The sequence below is a fragment of the Momordica charantia genome (assembly GCF_013281855.1).
Source record: "Momordica charantia cultivar OHB3-1 chromosome 10 unlocalized genomic scaffold, Mcharantia_2.0 BLBB01000010.1, whole genome shotgun sequence".
Lineage (NCBI taxonomy): Eukaryota > Viridiplantae > Streptophyta > Magnoliopsida > Cucurbitales > Cucurbitaceae > Momordica > Momordica charantia.
The window spans coordinates 7092511-7111454 of NW_028275158.1; the positions used below are offsets into that span (position 1 = coordinate 7092511).

The window sequence follows — 18944 nt, forward strand, 5'->3', positions numbered from 1 at the left end:
ATGAAAAATAGAAATCAAGTTAAAACTCCGGATCAAAAATATATTTTCACAAAAATAAAATAAAAAAACATTAGATTTAATTTAGAAAAACAAAATTAAATCAACTATTAATTTTTGATAACGTGAGCAAGAAAACAGATGTGGGTCCCACAGAATCATTAATGTAAAGCAAGCTCTCCTCCACTTCCGGCTCCCTCCTTCCACCTCAGTTTTTTTTTTCTTTTTTTTTTTTTCTAATTTTCTCTCTCCCTCTCTCTCATCCATTTAAGTCTGCCATTTCTCTCTCTCTCTTCAAGCTCTCTACTTTTTCAAACTTTTTCTACAACCCACTTTCCTTTTTCACGAGTTATGTTATGTTTATGCCTCTAAATCCAAAAGAGGAGGAAAAAATGAGAGAGAGAAGAAGTTAGGGTTTGTTTCCTCTCCCCAGTTCTTCTCTATCTTCCTCCAAATCCAACACCCAGATTGTTATTTTGATTCCTCCATTATTAAAAGCTTTCATTTCAGTCCCTGCCGGTGCTCCGTTCACCTTCTTCTTGTGTTCTTCTCCCTTTCTGCTTTTCCCAATGTGCTGCTGTTCGTTTGCCCCATTTTTGATTTCTTCTTGTTAATGGGGTTTCCGTCTATTGATTGTTGAGCCTAAAGAGGAAACTGAGATATTCCCCTTTTGTTTTCCTTCTTGGGTTTTTGTGGGTTTCAAGAATTTAGTATGTGGGATCTTCTGATTGTGCCTTTTTCTTAGAAAAGTGTTCCTGTTGGTTGCTCTTTTTGTGTTTTTTTCTTCCGGGAAACTTACATGTGAAGCAATTTGCGTTGAACGAACTGACCACCCTTATCGTGATCGAATTTAACTCATTCCATCACTTACAAAGTGTTGCTGCTTACTTTAGTGTGTGGTTGTGCGTAAAGAAGTTTCCGGATCTTCTTACGGCTGGAAACCCGTGAATTTTTGGCTTATGGGCTTCCTTTTTGTGGTGGTCTAAGGGCAGATCGAGGTTTTGATTCATTACCCATGGGGTGCATTTTAGACTTTGCATCGCAATTCTCGAGGGAGACTGTGTTTTTTGGTAGCGTTGATGGTTATCTATAGCGATTGCAGCAGCTTCTCTGCAAGGGTCTATTGGTGAAGGGCTCAGCTTTGGTTTTTGTAGCTGCCATGGAGGATATAGGCCTTTTCAAACAAGGGTGGAAATGGTTCCAGTCGCAGAAACACACTTATTCGCGAGCTCAAACTGCGTTTTTTAGTTTCAGAGACAAAGTTGGGATGTTTATAGAGAGACATTGGCCAACGGTGTGCCGGGGCTGTGCCTGGATGGGGAGTTTACTGCGTCTAGCAGTGCTTCAATGGTGGGACTGCATTATAAAAGGCTTCCGGTCACTTGTTGGATTAGGCTCTGCGGCGTTACTCCTTATAATGTGGAGTTGCTTTCTTAGTTTAACATCCATGTCCTGCCTTGTTTATGTTCTTCTCAGTATGGTATACACCTACTTTTGCGATTTCTGATAAAAGTCATTTCTGTTATTTGGTGCCCTTTTGGAATTAGGATTTACGAACTTTCTTGAAATGATAACTGAGAGTTGAGAAGTTAATTTCAAAAAGGTCCAATCAAATGAGAGCAGTGGTTGGTCAAATGATTGGCCTTTTGAATGAGCCTTCTTACTGGATCTTCATAGTCTTAAATTTTTAACTTGAGAAACAGGATATGTTTTGCTCTAGGTCTACTGGTCTAGGCTTCCAAAGAGTTAAAATTAGTAACTACCGTTCCATCTATGAAGGTTAATACTAATATTCAGTATCTACCTTACTTTTTCCGTATTGTCCTTGGTTGAGCTGTCGTTTTGCTTTGCTACTGGTGATTAGAGTTACATTGAGTAGACCAAATGTAAGTTTGTTGAAAATTATTCTGAGAGTTGTATTGAGGTTTATTATTCTGTTAATAGCTGAAACTATATGGTATTGTTAGCGATTTGTAAAGGAACTCACTTTTGTTTCACTTCTCTACTGTGTAGTCCAGTTCTTTGAATAATGACCCCAGGAGTCTTATAGTGTAATTGAAATGTGCAATAATTGGATTCTTGTCTTAGTTACTTTTAGAAAACTAATTCATGAAGTTTATTTTTCAGATTCCTTCAATATTAGTTTAATTGCATACTTGGTTAACAATATGAAATTTCATCTCCATATATTGACAGTTTAGTCCACTGTTTCAGGGAGCTGCAGGAGTTGCTGTTCAATACCTGGGTTATACTCCTGGACTTTTTATCGTGGGACTCTTTGCCATTCTTATCTTGTGGATGTATGCTAACTTTTGGATTACAGGGACGCTGTTTATAGTTGGAGGTATGAACTTCTTTCCTTGTGAGAATTGAATTTTTAAATAAGTAATACTCTGGTACAAAGGTGACTACTCGATTTTTCTCGTGCTTGTGGTTTGTGTGTCCTCTCAGTAGCCAATCTACCTCTATCTTTTGTCAATGAAGGTCCACTATCCCAATCTGTGTATGACTCTCCCTAATGCAATAATTTCTTCTGTAATAAACCAAGTAACAATGGCAAAATAAAGCACTTTCCATATGTATTTCATAAATAAGTAAGGTAGATTTGGGGGAAGGAGAATCATGGTGGCATGTTAACCATATTGAATGATATGGTTGACTGGAAAGCTGATGTCGTGTATACAGATGTCTCCACATCTGCCAAGATGGATTGCCCATCTATGAACTGTCATGAGGGTGTTACAACTTACAAAGAAATACTAATTTGTTTCTGCCTTTGTATGGAGTTACGTGTACTAATAAAAAGTCCATAAAATCAGGAAGGAAGATATTTATGGGCATATTATCTCTAAAATGTTCATCTAGATCCAGGAATGACATGAAGAGATAGATGTTTTTTTCAATTTTTTTTCCAATTTGAGTGCACACATCTCATCGTGGTTGCAATTAGAGATCTTTTATACTTCTAACTTATGTCTATTCGCCCTTATGCCCGCTTTAATGTCTTTTTAAGTAACTTTTCGTGATGGAAGATAACCCCTTAGATTATTCTTGGTTGTTTGAACCTGTACTCCACTTCAATAAAATTGCTGCATGAATCTTGAAAATCCTGTCAGTTGTTTTGAGTTTTTTTATTTATCCTTTGCTTAAATGCAGGTTATTTGTTTTCTCTTAATCATGCACGGTTGGTGGTCTTAATGGCAACTATATATGCTATCTATTGTGTTAAAGTTCGGGTTGGATGGCCGGGTGTATTTCTCGCGATAAATCTTGCATTTTTGTCAAATGATGCATTAAATTATTTGCTCCAATGGTGTGATAAGGCAAGTGAGAGTTCACACTTTGAAGAGCAGAAACAATCAGAAACAGTATCTGAAGATGAATTCTCGGGGGAGTGTGAGTATTCTGTTCCTACTAGTGAATCTGAGAAGGTGCACTCTTGTAAATCATCCAGCCCAACTGTTGTGACGGCTGTTGTGGATAACCAGAAAGAGGCTTCTTGTAGCAAGGTGACCAAAGAGCAGACTGATTCAGTTGACGAGATGAAAAGAATATTAAATAGCGGCGACCATTATGAAGCACTGGGATTTCCACGTCACAAGAAGATTGATGCTATAGTTTTGAAAAAAGAATACAGAAAAAAGGTGATATGTCAAATCATTTTCACTTTTTTCAGATATAATTTCCTTCTGTCCTTTTTCACATGCGGAAGGTGGTAGGGGTCCAATTATGTAATTCAGTTATTGGGGTCACTCTCACTGCATTCTTCTTGCCAATTATTGAAATATTTCTCGAAGGGCTATTACTTGCATTCTGAGAATGAATCTTAGACATTTTGTCTTATAGGCACCTTCCTCAAGAAAGTTCATAAAACCATCTCTATTGGAAATTCTAGCTATAATACGTGACAGAATTTTATATATCTACATTGGATTACTTGTCAGATAATGCACTGACATATATTGATTTTATTTATATGTAAATACATAATAATATTTTTGTAATTCTATGTCATGTCTAGTCCCCAAGGGGCGCCCCGTTGGCTAGAACTTGGGGTCTCTTGGTCATACCAATTTAGATGTCTCAAGTTTGAACCTTCGGATGAGTTTAATACCAAAAACTCTTGATGTCTCGCAAGTCCAGGCCTTGGGACGGGCGTAGGTGCTCTGCGTATAGGGGAGCAATGATGAAATTCTATGTCATGCTATCTTATGCTATACTTGTTATCGTATTAACATTTTGGTGTAACTCCTAATCATATTTAATATGATTATAGATATACTATTATTATTATTATTTTATTTTTATTTTTTATCAATTAAGGGTTGAAGTTGAATACTGTTTGAATGAAGTAATATAAAAGAAATTAGATAATGTTGCCTGGAAGAAATAGTATTATATGGGGGGGAGGCTAATGAAATTCCTATCCACGTGCTATAGGAGCTAACACTAAATTTTTAGTCATTCCTGGAATATCTCAAGGAAACATTGAACTAAATATCTTCTCTCCTTTAGGCTGTGCTTGTGCATCCTGATAAGAATATGGGAAGCCCATTGGCTAGCGAGTCGTTTAAGAAGCTTCAATGTGCATACGAGGTAATTTTCTTTCTATGGAATGAAGTAGTCTCCACCCAGGAAAATAAAAGAAAGGGGCTTACATCACAGCCCAAAAATGAAGGAATTCTAAGCTATCTGTTCCTTCAATCATATCTGCCACATGAGTTGAGCGACTTTCAAATCTCGTGATCATTATCATCTCTTACTCAAGTTGGTATGGAAAATTAGGTTCTTTCTGATTCCGTGAAGAAACTAGACTATGATGAGCAATTGCGGAAGGAGGAATCGAAGACCAAAAGTGTCTGTCAGAGGTCCCAGTCCTATGGGACTTCACAACAGGTCTGTCATAATATTTATTCAAATGATACTGACATCTGTTGTTTGATTTATGTATGTGTTCTCAATTGTGATAAATTTTCTTTTGCTTCTAACACGGGTGAGGTTTATGGTGAATTATAAAGGAAATACCAATAATAATATAATTAAGATACAAATTTTTTTCTGACGAGATCTATAGGAGGGAGAGAGAGAATAAAGTATCTTCTAGGAATCAGTCAATCTTATTCTTGGGGTTTATACGCTTTCATCTAAACGACATTGTAAGATTTGAACTGCTTGAATAGAGACTCTTAGACCTTAGTCTTTCCATTTCTTATATGCTGGAATTCATCTTAGTTTCTTCTGTATCCATTTGTATGATCATTTTAATCCTTGACTGTGAATTAGTGTATTGAAAATCATTTTTGAAGATAGACGTGGGACCCTGTCAAGAATTTGGTATAGCTTTTCAATAACTATTTTTGTCAAGAAGTGAAGGTGAGATAATAGCCAAAGGAATTTAAGTGTCAATCTCAAGTAGCCATTTACAGAAGAAGCTTTTACCTTATCCAGAATGGTGTATCAATTCTATGTGAGATTCTTATAATTACTTGAATTTCCTCCCCAATGTTTCGAAATAAGTAGGGTGGGTAAGTTAAATTATCAGGGATGTGTGTGGATTTTGAAGCTTGTTGGTTATTTTCCAAGCATTTCTTGAGTTGAAATTTTGTAACTTCTGATCTACTCTATAAGCAGATGAATTCCGATTATTGCTCTGAAGAGTCAAGACGCATACAGTGTGGTAAATGCGGCCATTCACACATATGGGTATGCACGAATAGGAATAAGACGAAAGCAAGATGGTGTCAGGTTATTCCCCGAGCATTACATATATACTCCTGTTTGTCCGGATCTACCCCTTTGTAAATTTTACTTTTGAGAATAAATTAGTTTTGATACATGCTTTGGTGTCAGGATTGCTGTCAATATCATCAAGCAAAGGATGGAGATGGATGGGTTGAACATAGAGGTTCTCTGGTCTTTGATAAGCCTCAAAAAGTAAGCTCCTTGACATGCTCAAGCATTTTCTTGTTCCCCTTACTTTTTTCACTCCATTGTTTTCAAATTACTATAGTGCAATGATGTTTAAATTGGTTGATGATAAACTTACTTGACATGATAATTAATAAGTCGGTAGGCATTTAAAGGGCATGATAATTAATAAGTCGAGTATTTGGTTGGAAAGGAATTCTAGGTCTTTCGAGGACAAGGCCAAAACAACTAATTCTTTTTATAATAGTGTACATATCTTGGCTTCTTGGTGGTGTCATAGAAATAGGAAATTCTTTTGCAATTACAGCCTTTCAATGTTTTTGCGAGATTCGAAAGCTAATGAAATGTTTTTGCAATTCTTTTGCAATTATTTTGCAATTATTTCGTTGGAAAGCGTTTTCTCTTTCGTTTACCTTCTAATGAAATGTTTCTTATCCAAAAAGAAAAAAAAATTAAAAAGTTGACGGGCATTTAGAGGAGGAAGTGGATCACCTAAAAGAGGGAAGTTTAGAATTCCTCTTGCGAATTTTTAAGAAGTCATAGAAATTTGACTTTTCTTCTCTTAGGTAGCCTAATTCCTCTAAATTTTTACCTACTCACTAAGTATCATGCTATATAAGCGCCAATTTTAGCATTTACCAACTAAAATGGTGAAACATAGAGATTGAATTGAAACTTTTTAAACAATAGGAACTAACTTGAAAAAACAGTGAAACATTAGAGACCAAAACATATATTTAGCCTTTCTTTTAATCGCAAAATGTTCGTGGCATAGGGTCCCAACCCTACCATGAGGGAAGACTTTGCAGACGCAACGTTAGCTCTAGGGGACAATCACATTAAGATAAGTTCTTATCTTAGAAGTTTCTGCTAACCACATTGTGAAGTAACCAATATTAGAACTAACAGTGAAAAATTGGTTTCTTTTGGAGGCAGGCAACCTTTAGTCCTTTAGTTCTAGACTTCCACTTACTTGAATCTTGAATTTTTGATGCTCCCTCGCTTTATATATATATATATATATATTTATACACATATAATATCTGGCGCTGGCCATATTTGATGGTAGTCTATTTGCCAATCATTACATTTTTTTTGTAGATGGATATACCACGCGCTTTCGTTTGTGCCGAGAGCAAAATCTTTGATGTGTCAGAATGGGCGATTTGTCAAGTAAGTGGGTTTACATGCCAAAATTAATAGTTAGGGTTCATGGTCTGAATTACATAATTAATTGATTTTGACCTACCGTTATGTGTCACTAACAAGATAGTTTGGTAGAGTGTTGATATAACAAAATTAAGTGATTGTGAGAAGAGAGTTCTTTCAAATCTCATAATTTTTCCAGTTTTGTTATGAATCTGGTTGCTTCACTCTTAACTTTTTCAAGGATTTAAGTTGTAATTTCAACTTTGGAGCAGAAAATGGCTTGCAGGCCCAATACGCATCGCCCGAGCTTTCATGTAAACATGGTAGGTGTAGGGAAAACCACACAACGATCCAAGTCGAGTAGATTTCCTTGGGAATTGGATGCCGAAATGATGGATGAAGACGAGGAAGAATTTGAGCTGTGGCTTCAGCAGGCTTTAGCCTCTGGTCTCTTTTGCGAAAGCTCAAAACGGAGGAAGAGCTGGAGCCCATTCAAATTGAGCCAGAAGATAGGGAGCAAACAATGGCGAAGAACGTCATGCTAGTCACAAAAGTCTTAGCAACATCACTTGCTTGGTTCGATGCAGAAATGTTAAGTCTTCTCATTCACAAGGTATGAGCGAGAAACAGTTTACTCAACCAGGTTGGAAGAATGCCTAGACTTATCAAAACCACAAGTGCCTAAATTGACAGTAATATAGGATCGCTGGTACGAGGTGGCAGGTTTAATCCAAAAGCTTAGACAAAATAGCCTCTGCTCATGACATTCTTACACATCCTCTTAGATTTCTAAAGCATGAGAGCCCCTTGTAACTTTTTGGCCTCACTTTCAAGTAGTACCCTCAAATGTAGCCCCCCATCCCCCACTAAGTTTAAATGAAATGTATCTGCTGCTGCTGCTGCTGCTTCAGTTTTCTCACCCCCTTTCAAGTTTCAACCTGAATCCCATTCTGCTAGAAGATTTAACTTGTACACTTTCCAATCTCATGTACATATCTTTCTTTCATATTATGTTTAGTAGATAGTGTTGAATACAGTTCCAATATTCACTAGTTATGTTTCTTTGGTTCAGCATTAGCAGTAGAATTCACTTGTTTGATGCTACTGTGTAAACAGAATCTTGGGTGTTTGGTTCCTGTGATATGACTTCCAAATATTCCCCAAGCTCTGAACCCACTTTTTCCCTACATTTTATGATGCTGTTATTTGCAGAAATTCATTTTCAATATAAAAGAAAATTAAAACTTATGTTATACCAATGAGTATTGCTCAAGGCATATATTTTTTATCAAAAGGTTGAGAGGTTGAATCTCTCTCCTACCATTTAAATTTCATGTCATTTGAAAGTTGATGTCTTACTATGTGGCCTCAAAGGGTGGTTTCATTGGAAAGGGTTTGGAGTCTATTGGTTATATCAGTTTAAAGGTCTCAAGTTCGAACCTTCGAGTAAGTTTAATACTAAAAATTTTTAATGTCTCTTAGAGTCGAGTGGACATGGGTGTTGTGGGTATAGGGGAGCCAAACTCCTATTCTGATTGTCAGAAAAAAAAAACATTGTGGAAATGAATGTGACTACTTTGAATGTTAATGTATTGATATGTTTTTAGCACATTTACGGTTGGGATGACGATTTGAACTTATAAGTTATCATTTATCTTATAGATTTGTTCGTATCTAGCTTGAATGATGACTATCATTTAGATTGGTTCATTGTTATTTAGTGCTTATATTTTAATATAAGTTTCAATCTCGTCTTATATTATTAATTTTTATTTAATCAGACATCGTTAACATTATTTAGGAATAACAAAAATTTAATGTATAATTCTTTTCTAATCAATACGGCAAGTGAGTTTTAGGATATGAAATTTTGAGTCACATTTTAAAATAATATTTTGATAAAAGGAGTAAATGAGGATCAATATATACTTCATTCAGCGTTTAATTGTAAATTGGAGAGGTGAGATTTAACTTTTAAACTCATAGAAGTTATGAATGAAGTTGGTTAAAATTTATGTTAATTCAGAACTAAAAATATGTATATATGTTGTAAATTCAAATTAAAGTGGAACTTGGTGGAGTCCATTATTTTCTTATGAGAATATTACCCGAATAAATAATCTCGTAAACCAATTTATCTTCTTTCTTCCGTTCTAATCTAATCGGGTTTCATAGAATGACAAATATAATTAGATTTTGACAATTGAATTTCACACTCTCCATTCAAATTATCTTTCCCCACCGTGTACTGTTTCTCCTTTCCGCCCGAAAGGAACAACCATGGCGTTATCCACTATCTTATCTCTTCACGGCGGCGCCGGGACTTTGTTCGGCGGCGAATTCCGGCAACTGGGTCACGAAGTTTTCAGGATTTCCATAAGGCCCAGAAAACAATTTTGCCGCTCGTCCTGGAACTGGAACCGGAACCGGTCCCCTTTCCCATACCGAAACTGCATTTGGAGGCTACCCTCTGCCAGTAACTTCCATTTGAAGTCAATGGAGTCTTCGCCGCTGTTCGCCGTCGGAGGAGAAGCTGAAGATAGCTCTCTATCGGTACTGTGCTTTAATTTCTTTTGTTTTAAACTGTGGAACCAATTTGAAGCCTGTTTCGATTTCGGAAGAGATTTTATTCTTGTTAGAGATTTGATTTTTGTTTAGAAATTTGAAGCCTCATATACTTCTTGAAAAGAAACAGGAAACTGAAGATCAAACGTGCTGAATTTAAGCCACTCATTTCAATCGTTTTGGATCTCGTGTCTTCATAGGAAAATCTAGTTATCATTAAGTTCTTTTATGTCATACTCCAAACTATTTTTGACTTCATCTAAAGGAAAAATGACTAATCAAACTGATTTGTGCAAACTCTGAATATGGTTTGTCTAAATGATTGCCAAAGAATAGAGATCTTGATGCATTTTAGTGCATTTATGCAGTGTCCTGATGTTTTTCTTGCAATTATGTGTTACTGCATCTGCTTGTCATATTTATCAACCCGGTCAGTCGTTTCTTGCAGAATATGAGCGAGGATACCGACGATATGTACGATGACTTGTTCAAGAAATACGGGAACGTGGTGTTCAAGAGCAATGATCAAAAGCTTCCTAGTGCAGAAGTTGATGATGATGCGGAAAGCCTTTCGTGTAAGCTCTCTCTTGTGATTAGCAGGAACAAGAAATAAACATAAGTTTTCTGAGGATTAATGTTTTGTGTTCATGTTTTGTTTTGGCTGCTAAATAGTCTGCTAATTTATCTTAAATTAGTATGGTTTTCTGTCATTTAATTGTGGGGAAGTTGAATGAAAGGAACGGAACGATATTTTCCTTATTTGATTGAATCAAATAACAGAAATTGGAAGTGGGATGGAAAAAATTCTTCCCTCGGCGTCACCAGAGAACGGTTTCAAGCAAATTACATGTCTATGCAGAAGCAAGTGTAGGTCACTGATTCGACTGAGTGGTCCTTTTCACTCGAGAAAGAGAGAGAATTCTTATTCATCATGAAGTAATTGAATTAGCCTTTGTAAAAAGCTTACACCCCATAATCTCAAGTGTTCAGTAAATAGAGAAAAGAACTGGCCATTAGAATCCAACGGACAATCATCACTTTTGTTTGAACAAAATCCATATGCTCTTACTCATGGATGAATGTTTAGTACATACATATGTTGTCCCGTGCGCACACGTACATCTTTTGAATTCCAAGCTTTAGTTGTGTCACATAGAATGGTTGTCAGTCTAATATCAATGCTTATCTCTGCAGTTGCTGTATCGATGGCAAAGGTTGCAAGTGATGTGAAGGCAGCTGATATCCGTGTTCTGTTTGTGAAGCCTCTTGTCTATTGGACCAGATTTTTCATCATTGCAACCGCGTTTTCTCGTCCTCAGATTGATGCTATAGGGTACTGCTGCTTTCTTGGTATACTTCTTTTTGCCTGCAGCAAGGCAAATTGAGCTCTCCATATGAATTATGAAGGCATTACTTAAACTCACTATTCAACTGTATTTTGCAATGCAGATCCCGTTTGAGAGACCTCGCTGAGAAGAAGTATGGAAGAAGTCCTTCCGGTGACGTGAAACCGAATTCCTGGACTCTGTTGGATTTTGGTATGCACTATTTGCATTTCAATTTGTTTATTTAAGATAGGATTCAAGTGTTTCTTTATAGAAGATGGAAGTACTAAAGAGACTGGATAGGAACACCAATGAGGAAGAAACAAGGTATACAGAAATCCTTCACCAAATAAACTACAAGCTTTGGGGAAACACGGTGTATGAACCAAGCTTTCATTAAGACAATGAGAGAATATAAACGAGCTATACAAAAAAGAAAAAATTGCCCACTACAGAAAGAAGTCTGTACAGAGGAAACAACTAAACAGCAAACCCGGCTTCAACTAAAGTGAATAAGAGGCGAAGGATGTTAGGAAAGTCTTTAGAAACCGATGCCAAAGTGAGTTGCATACCTCTCAATTGCAAGGAACAAAATTTCACATTCTAATATGTTGTCTTAGAAGTCCATAGTGAAGAGATGAAGTGCACTAAATCAATGGCTCAATCTTTAAATGTATATCAGATTCAGCCTACCAAAATGCCTAAATTGATTCCACCAGTCAAAAAGTTCTTCATCTACCGTAGAGTGGATTGCTTCTACACCTCTTTGTAACTATAGATTCTTCCAAAAAATTAGAGATAGTTTTTTCTAGATGGCCAATATCATCTGAATGGCTCGGGTATTTGTAGGATTTGTATCGCATGATAGACAAATTCATTAGATCAAAATGAACAAATTGGATTTTACTATGCCCTTAGAGATGTAGATGTAAATTATTCCAACTCCGCAATCGCGTTTCGGTTATTCAGGTAATGTTAGTCCCAAAACATCAAGTTGATCTTTGATACTAATGAACTCAGAAAGCAAGTTGCCTCTGGTTGTTTGTGTTCTCAGGAGATGTGGTTATCCACATTTTTCTACCCCAGCAGAGGGAGTTCTACAACTTGGAAGAGTTCTACGGCAACGCAACTCCCGTGGAGCTACCGTTTGAAAACCAACGGCCGTTTTAATGCAAAAAGCAGCTTCTGAATTTTCCGGGGGCAAGCGATTGCTGAAGGAAATGCAGTTTTGTGGCTGCTGGCAAACCATGCTTCTGTTTGTGTTGTGTCCTCTCATCAATACAGCTTACCATGTGAAGTGCAGCAGAAGCAGAAGCAGAAGCAGAAGCAGCTGCATCAGTTGAAAGTTCCAACTTCTGACTTGTCGAGGTTGAAGACAGAATAACTTGGCAGATGGTGGTGTTATGGAAAGCCCTATCCCAAAGTTTCTCTCTCTTATTCTCTCTCTCATGAATGAATGACTGGTCTGATGTGAGATGGTTTCAAAGTAAAGAATTTGTAGTTATGATTATCAAGTTGGTTAGATTTTACCAAATGGGAAAGTTTGTAGGGGAATTAAAATGAAATTAGTTAAGTATAAAGTTTGAACTTCTTGTATAATGAGGGATTAGAGAATTTCCATTCATACTGTTTTCTAATGGTTGATATGAGAATTGATTTAAATTAGATTTAAATATCGATGTGTTCGGCTTTGGTTCATTTTGGTAAATGAACTTTTAAAACGTTCATTTTGATTTCCGTACTTTCAAATTTTGTTCATTTTAGTTTTTGTACTTTTAAAAAGTGATAATTTTAGTTTATTGATTTTCATCTCCTTATTTTGTTGGATCAAAATTTTAACATAATATTTCACTCATAAAATTTTTTGAAATGTAGTCATGAAATTGTATTAAAGGGTTTTTATCGTGTATAAAATTTATGTTAACATTTGGTAAATAGGGACTAAAATAGTCAATTTTTTAACCGTACAGGGATTAAACTGGCGCTTTTCTTTGAATGTACAGAGATTAAAATGAACAAAAGTTACAGTTTGACGTTTTGGATCTACATGAATGAAAATAAATCAAAGTCTAAAATAGTATTTAAATTATGTTGTAGAAATATATAGGTAAAAGTCGAAGGAAAACTGAAATAAATCAAATATTATCCAAATGAGACCAGTGAAGCTTTTTTGGGAGCTATTTTTCTAAGACTTTTTATTTTATGAAAAAAATAAAAATAAAATATAGTTTTGGTCCTTAGAATTTTACTTTCACTTTTTATTTTGATCCTTCAAATTTTAAGGAGTTTCAAATTTATTTTTTATTGATAAATTTTTAATAAGAAGTTAACAAATAATTGATATAATCTATTTTATTGTTGAGTTTAAAATTCTATTTTTATTCAATGTATTTTTATCTTTGGTTCGTTTTAGCTCCTCAAATTTTAAAATTTTAATTTTGGTCTATGTACTTTCAATTTTGGTAGATTTTAGTTTTTATACTTTAAAAAATGTTTGTTTTTATCTTTATACTTTAAAAAAATAATCATTTTGACCTATTTTTATAAAATTCTAACACAAATTCTTTACCCTGCAAAAATCCTATAACAACATTTCAAGAAATATATTAAGTGTACATAATATTAAAAGTCACCAAATCATTAAAGTGGTCAAAACTAAAAAGGGAAAAGGAAAAAAAAGAGCAAAAAGAAAAGAGAGAAGGGTTAAAAAATAGACAATTTTAGAACTTTATAACTTTAATAATCACAAACTTTAGGATTAAAACTATATTTTAAGTTTATTTTTAAAAGTTGGTAGGTAGTGTAGTAATAGATATGTAGACAATGATTTTAATTGCACAATGTTGTTAGCCAATTTATTAAATCATAGTTCTTTATGACATTTATTTAAAACTATAACAGAAAACTTTCAAATAGCCTCCTAAAATTGGAAACTATAACCTCTTTGATAGTTATTATATGGGATGGAAAAAACTTTAATAATATTTTCTAAAAAAAAAACTTTGAATTTTGAATTTGGTTAATATTTCTTTGGAATTGTTTCTCCAAAAGAGGCAAAAAGACTTTATTTAGAATTATTGCAAATTAGAATCTACACTACCTCATCCAATATTGAATTTTTCAGTACGGTGCACCTAAATACTATTCAATTGATTAAGATATCACTCTCTTAAAATTTGTAGGTTCGAATCCTTCACCCTCGAGTTTAAACTGTAATACTAAAAAAAAAAAAATCAATTAAGCTGGAATGGATGTCCACTTCATCATCGTAATATACTTTGTACATATTTGAAGTCATACTACCACTTTAAAACAGTAGGAATAACTAAAATTATTATTTTTTAAAATTCAGGGGCGAAATGTAAAAATTAAAATAAAATAAATCTAAAAAGTTAAAAGATATCAAAATAAATATTTTAAAAATTTAGTTAAAAAAAATAAAACAAAAAAATCAATGAAAAATGAGATAGTTTGACTGGCTAAGATATTAGCAATGATAGGTTAAAACTTCCCCTCCATGGTTTGAATGGTATAACTCTATAGAAAAAGAAAAATGTTAATTTTATTTATAACTTTTGAATTTGAGTTTCCAGAAAGGGAAAAAAAACTCCCATCCAAAATTTCAAATTGATGTTAACAGAAATTTCAAGTTCTCAATTTAATAAAAATGTAAATTAAAATATCAATCAAAGATCAATAGACAGTTCTATAACAACATAAAAATAAAAAATTTAATCTTTTTGAAAAACTTAAAAATTATCATTACGTCTATATTAGAGATATTTTATTAATATTATATTTCATTTAGTCAATTCAATGTCCAATATTGAAAATTTAGGAGTCTGTTTGATAACATTATCATTTATGATTTCTCTTTTTTAATTAAGTAAAATAGAATCGCATGACTCCCAGTACCAATAAATTCAAGAATGATAATACAACAACAGAAAAAAAATAAACTAATTTTTATCATTTATAAAATTTCTATATAATATTGAGAGTGTTTATAATAGTTGTAAAATGCTTTGTTTTCTTAAATGCTTAAAACAATTACTCAGGTTAAAAGTGTAAATTGGACAAATATTTTATGCTATACTTTTTTAATAATTAAAAAGGAAAAGAAAATGGAAATAGTGCGATTGGCATTTTTGGCTGCACCTGCACAAATTTGTTAAAAAAATTAAAAAATTATACAGTTATATATTTATTTTCGGATATAAATAGTGGGTTTCCTGTACGGTGGCACCACGGTCCTCTTTCTAAAAGCCAACTCATCACCTTTCCCAAACCCTAGCGCTCTCTCTCTTCCAGATCTCGTCGGATTTTTCGCCGATGTGATTACGGCAAAACGTTGACCTCCTACGGCATCATCCACTTCCCATTATCGGAGTTTCCCTTCACCGTCGCATGATCGCCGCAATCCATGGCTTCCGCATGTGTTAACAATGTCGGAATGTCGCCGGAGAACTTTCTCGACTGTTCTTCTGCTCCTTGCCATTCCCCCTACGGCTGGCTCAGTCCTCGTATCTCCTTCAGCCGCGACTTCACGGATGGCTCCCCCGCCTCCTCTAAGCTCGCCGGAGCTAAATCTAAGCCTAAGCCTGCGCCTGCGCCTGCCGGTGAGTCCGAGATTCGAGATCCGGATCCTGAACTCTCCGTCTGTGAGTTCGAGTTCCGGCTTCAAGATCCCGTCGCGATGATGCTCCCTGCGGATGAGCTTTTCCTCGATGGAAAGCTGGTGCCGCTCCAGCTCTCGTCTGTTAAACCATCGGTCAACGAGTTTAAATCCACGAGGTGTGACGAGTTGCCGGAGACTGCTGCTAAATCCCGCCGGAGAGTTGAGGAGGAATGCAGTACGGATCCGTATCTGTTCTCTCCCAAGGCGCCGAGATGTTCCAGTCGATGGAGGGAGCTTTTAGGGCTGAAGAAGGTGTACCAGAGCAGCAGCGCCAAAAATGAAAATCACAAAACGACATCGTCATCGTCTTACTTCTCGGAAGCGAATTCGAAGGCGCTGAAGTATCTTCTTCATTGGAGTTCGAAATCGTCGTTGTCTTCTTCCCTCGATTCCTCGCTGAGCCTTCCACTTTTGAAGGATTCCGATAGCGAGTCTGTTTCGCTATCTTCATCTCGCGTTTCGCTTTCATCTTCTTCTTCAGGCCACGAACACGAAGATCTCCACAGACTCTCACTCGATTGCGACAACAAGCCGAACTCAAATCCGATTTTCCTCCATAGGAACCCTAACCCGAACGGCACCAATAATCCGCCGCGCATGAGAATGGTGAAACCGCGGTCTAAATCAGAGACAACCAATCCGAGATCAACCGCGGATCATCGAGTAGGACGGAGCCCGATCCGGCGCACGCAAGGGGAATCGGCGAGTAGCAGGTTAGGAATCCGAGGAGTATCCGTAGACAGTCCCCGAATGAACTCCTCGGGGAAAATCGTATTCCACAACTTGGAGAGAAGCTCGAGCAGTCCGAGTAGCTTCAATGGCGGACCAAAATTCAAGCAGAGAGGAATGGAGCGGTCGTACTCGGCGAACGTGAGAGTGACTCCAGTACTCAACGTTCCAGTCTGTTCTTCCCTGAGAGGATCCTCGAAATCCGCCTCCGTCTTCGGATTCGGGCAGTTGTTCTCCGGCACCGCCGCAAGCAGCAGCAGAAACCACCAGAGTAGCACTAACCGCAGTACACGGCTGGATCGAACCTAACTTTGGGGAAAAATCATTCATTAGAAAAGGGATTTTGGGTAACACCCCTTTCTTGGCTTTCTTCTTCTCTCCTTGATTTTGGCATATACTGTCTCCTCCCCCTGTGAAAGATCGGATTCAACTGCTAATTTTTAACACCAAAAAAGAAAAAAAAAATCCAAAACCACATCATGTAAATTTCTTCTGGTTAGTCTAATTTTGAATCTCCTTTCCGATCCATCCATGGTGTCCAGTCCAAATTTGCTTCTTCTTCCGTTCCTTCTGGCGGATTGGGGATTTTGGTTTTTCGCTGTTCCATCCAAAAGTGGAGGAAGCGCTTGAAGTGCACGCGCGGGGGGCGCGTGCGGGAACTTTAACTCTTATTTTCTTGAAGGCTTTTTTCCCGTAATGATGCGTGACATACTTGTTATCTAAAACCCTGTCGCTTTCAAGGATCTCTCCCTTTCACAGCCCTTTTTTCTTTTTAATAATTAAAAAACATATATTTTTTTTTCCAATAATTCTGTTTTCTTTTAATTTAAATTTTAATATGGAATTCGTCGTTTCCGTGATTGTTGTCTGTTGTGGTGTTTGGGAAAAGATGCCAATATTCGAACAGATGTCCTTTTTGGTAAATTACAAAAGCTCTACTTCAAATCATATTTTTATTAATATTAAATAAATTTATTCTCTCTCTCTCTCTCTAACATGGTTAACTCGAGGTTTCGTCTTAATTATAGGCTGTGTGGATAAGTTTGTACTTTTTTTATATTTCTTTTTGGGTCTTTGGCCTTTCAAGTTTCAAGACTTTTCCTCATTATGGTTTTTGATTTTCTTTTTTAAAAATAATTATTTTGATTTTTCAGACTTTCCAAAATGTTTTCTTTTTAATTTTTAAATTTTAAAAGTTCACGTTATTAGTTTACCACCTGATATTTGGTTACTTGATATTTGTCTCATTCAATTGGTGTGGCTTTGATTAGTACACATATTCAAAACTATTTGATCTATTTGTTAATAATGTAGGAATCAAAATTGATATATTTCCGAAGTTTAGGATTAAAATAGAGATTTTGAAACTCTAGCGTTTGACATGGAGGAGAACAAAACAATAAAATAAAAAAATGTGAGAATATTGAGATTAAAATAAAATTTAAATAGTTAGATGGAAATAAGATTTAAACATTCATTGATCTCTTCAAGTTATCAGCAGAAAAAATTTACAACAACCTATTCCTTCAACTTGAAGAAACTGTACTCATTGCTAAACTTTAAATTAGATAGATATTTCTCCATTTTGTGTAGAGAATTATTTTTTATTTTCTTTAATGATAAATTTTCAATTCAATGTTTAAATGGTCAAAATCGAGCATAGCTCAACTTAGATTTTCACGAAGAATCCCTATTTTAAAAAGGAAAAGTTGAGAGGAAGAGAAGGAAAAATTTGAGAGGGAGGGAACCATAAAAGAATCGGTGGGTAGAGTTAGGAGCTTCGTTAAGATTTTTTTAGTATATATATGTTAAAAATATAACGAGACGGGGACATGAGACTTTTAAGTAATATGAACAAAATATTTTTGATCCCGTCTCGCGAGAGGATTTCCCGCTCAGTTTAGGACGGTCCCGCAACGAAAAGTAACATCCCTTATGTCTGGATTCAGGTGCTATAGTTGGACCACCACCATTTCATTACTCATACCTCTTTCTTTGTTTGAACTCTTCATCAACTTCTTCCTTTCATCAATTATCATCAGACTTCACTTCACTTCCAAGCCTTTCATTGTTGGTATTTTAACTTTACTCCTAAAATTCAATTTCTTAAATAATTAAAAAATGACCCATGATTTTATAAGGTTGTAAACTACTCTTTTCTAATTCAACGATGATTGATATGTATATATTTCTTTTATATAATTTAGTTATTTGAAAGAATATATCAACTTTTTCTTACTATGTTCGAACATATTTAATAATTAGGTTGTAATATAAATTTAATTCACAAAATTTGATAATCATATCTATTTAGTCATTATTTTTTTTGAAAATTTTTATTCACGTTCTTAAAATTTAAATTGTGCATCTCTATTATTATGTGACATGTCCATTAAATAAACTATGTTAGTTGCTTCACAATTCAATTTTGATCATTAATTTACTCAAAACACGTTCAAATTCGAATCATCTTGACTCTTCTATTTATATTTTGATAAAAATCTAAGAAGAAAGTATAGCTAGAGAGAATAGAGAGTTTGATTCTAGGCTACTTTACAATTAGGTTCTCTCTT

General features: G+C 35.3%; 3 protein-coding genes across 3 annotated transcripts; all 3 read left to right on the forward strand.

The window, feature by feature from the left end:
* The first annotated feature begins 217 nt into the window (after window positions 1-217).
* Window positions 218-8238, forward strand: LOC111008210 (Chaperone DnaJ-domain superfamily protein). Its single transcript, XM_022280841.2, has 9 exons — window positions 218-1477; window positions 2212-2341; window positions 3154-3641; window positions 4513-4593; window positions 4783-4893; window positions 5629-5742; window positions 5848-5931; window positions 7027-7098; window positions 7347-8238. Exons 1-9 carry the CDS (start codon window positions 1157-1159, stop codon window positions 7617-7619), a joined length of 1674 nt encoding a protein of 557 aa, XP_022136533.1. The 5' UTR covers window positions 218-1156; the 3' UTR covers window positions 7620-8238.
* A 1027-nt stretch (window positions 8239-9265) lies between these two features.
* On the forward strand, window positions 9266-12637 carry LOC111008516 (Lojap-related protein). Its single transcript, XM_022281254.2, has 5 exons — window positions 9266-9627; window positions 10088-10214; window positions 10834-10972; window positions 11089-11177; window positions 12019-12637. The coding sequence occupies exons 1-5, from the start codon at window positions 9355-9357 to the stop codon at window positions 12132-12134; spliced, it is 744 nt and encodes a 247-aa protein (XP_022136946.1). The 5' UTR covers window positions 9266-9354; the 3' UTR covers window positions 12135-12637.
* A 2576-nt stretch (window positions 12638-15213) lies between these two features.
* Window positions 15214-16899, forward strand: LOC111008104 (uncharacterized). Its single transcript, XM_022280688.2, has one exon. It carries the CDS (start codon window positions 15388-15390, stop codon window positions 16678-16680), a length of 1293 nt encoding a protein of 430 aa, XP_022136380.1. The 5' UTR covers window positions 15214-15387; the 3' UTR covers window positions 16681-16899.
* The last annotated feature ends 2045 nt before the right edge of the window (window positions 16900-18944 follow it).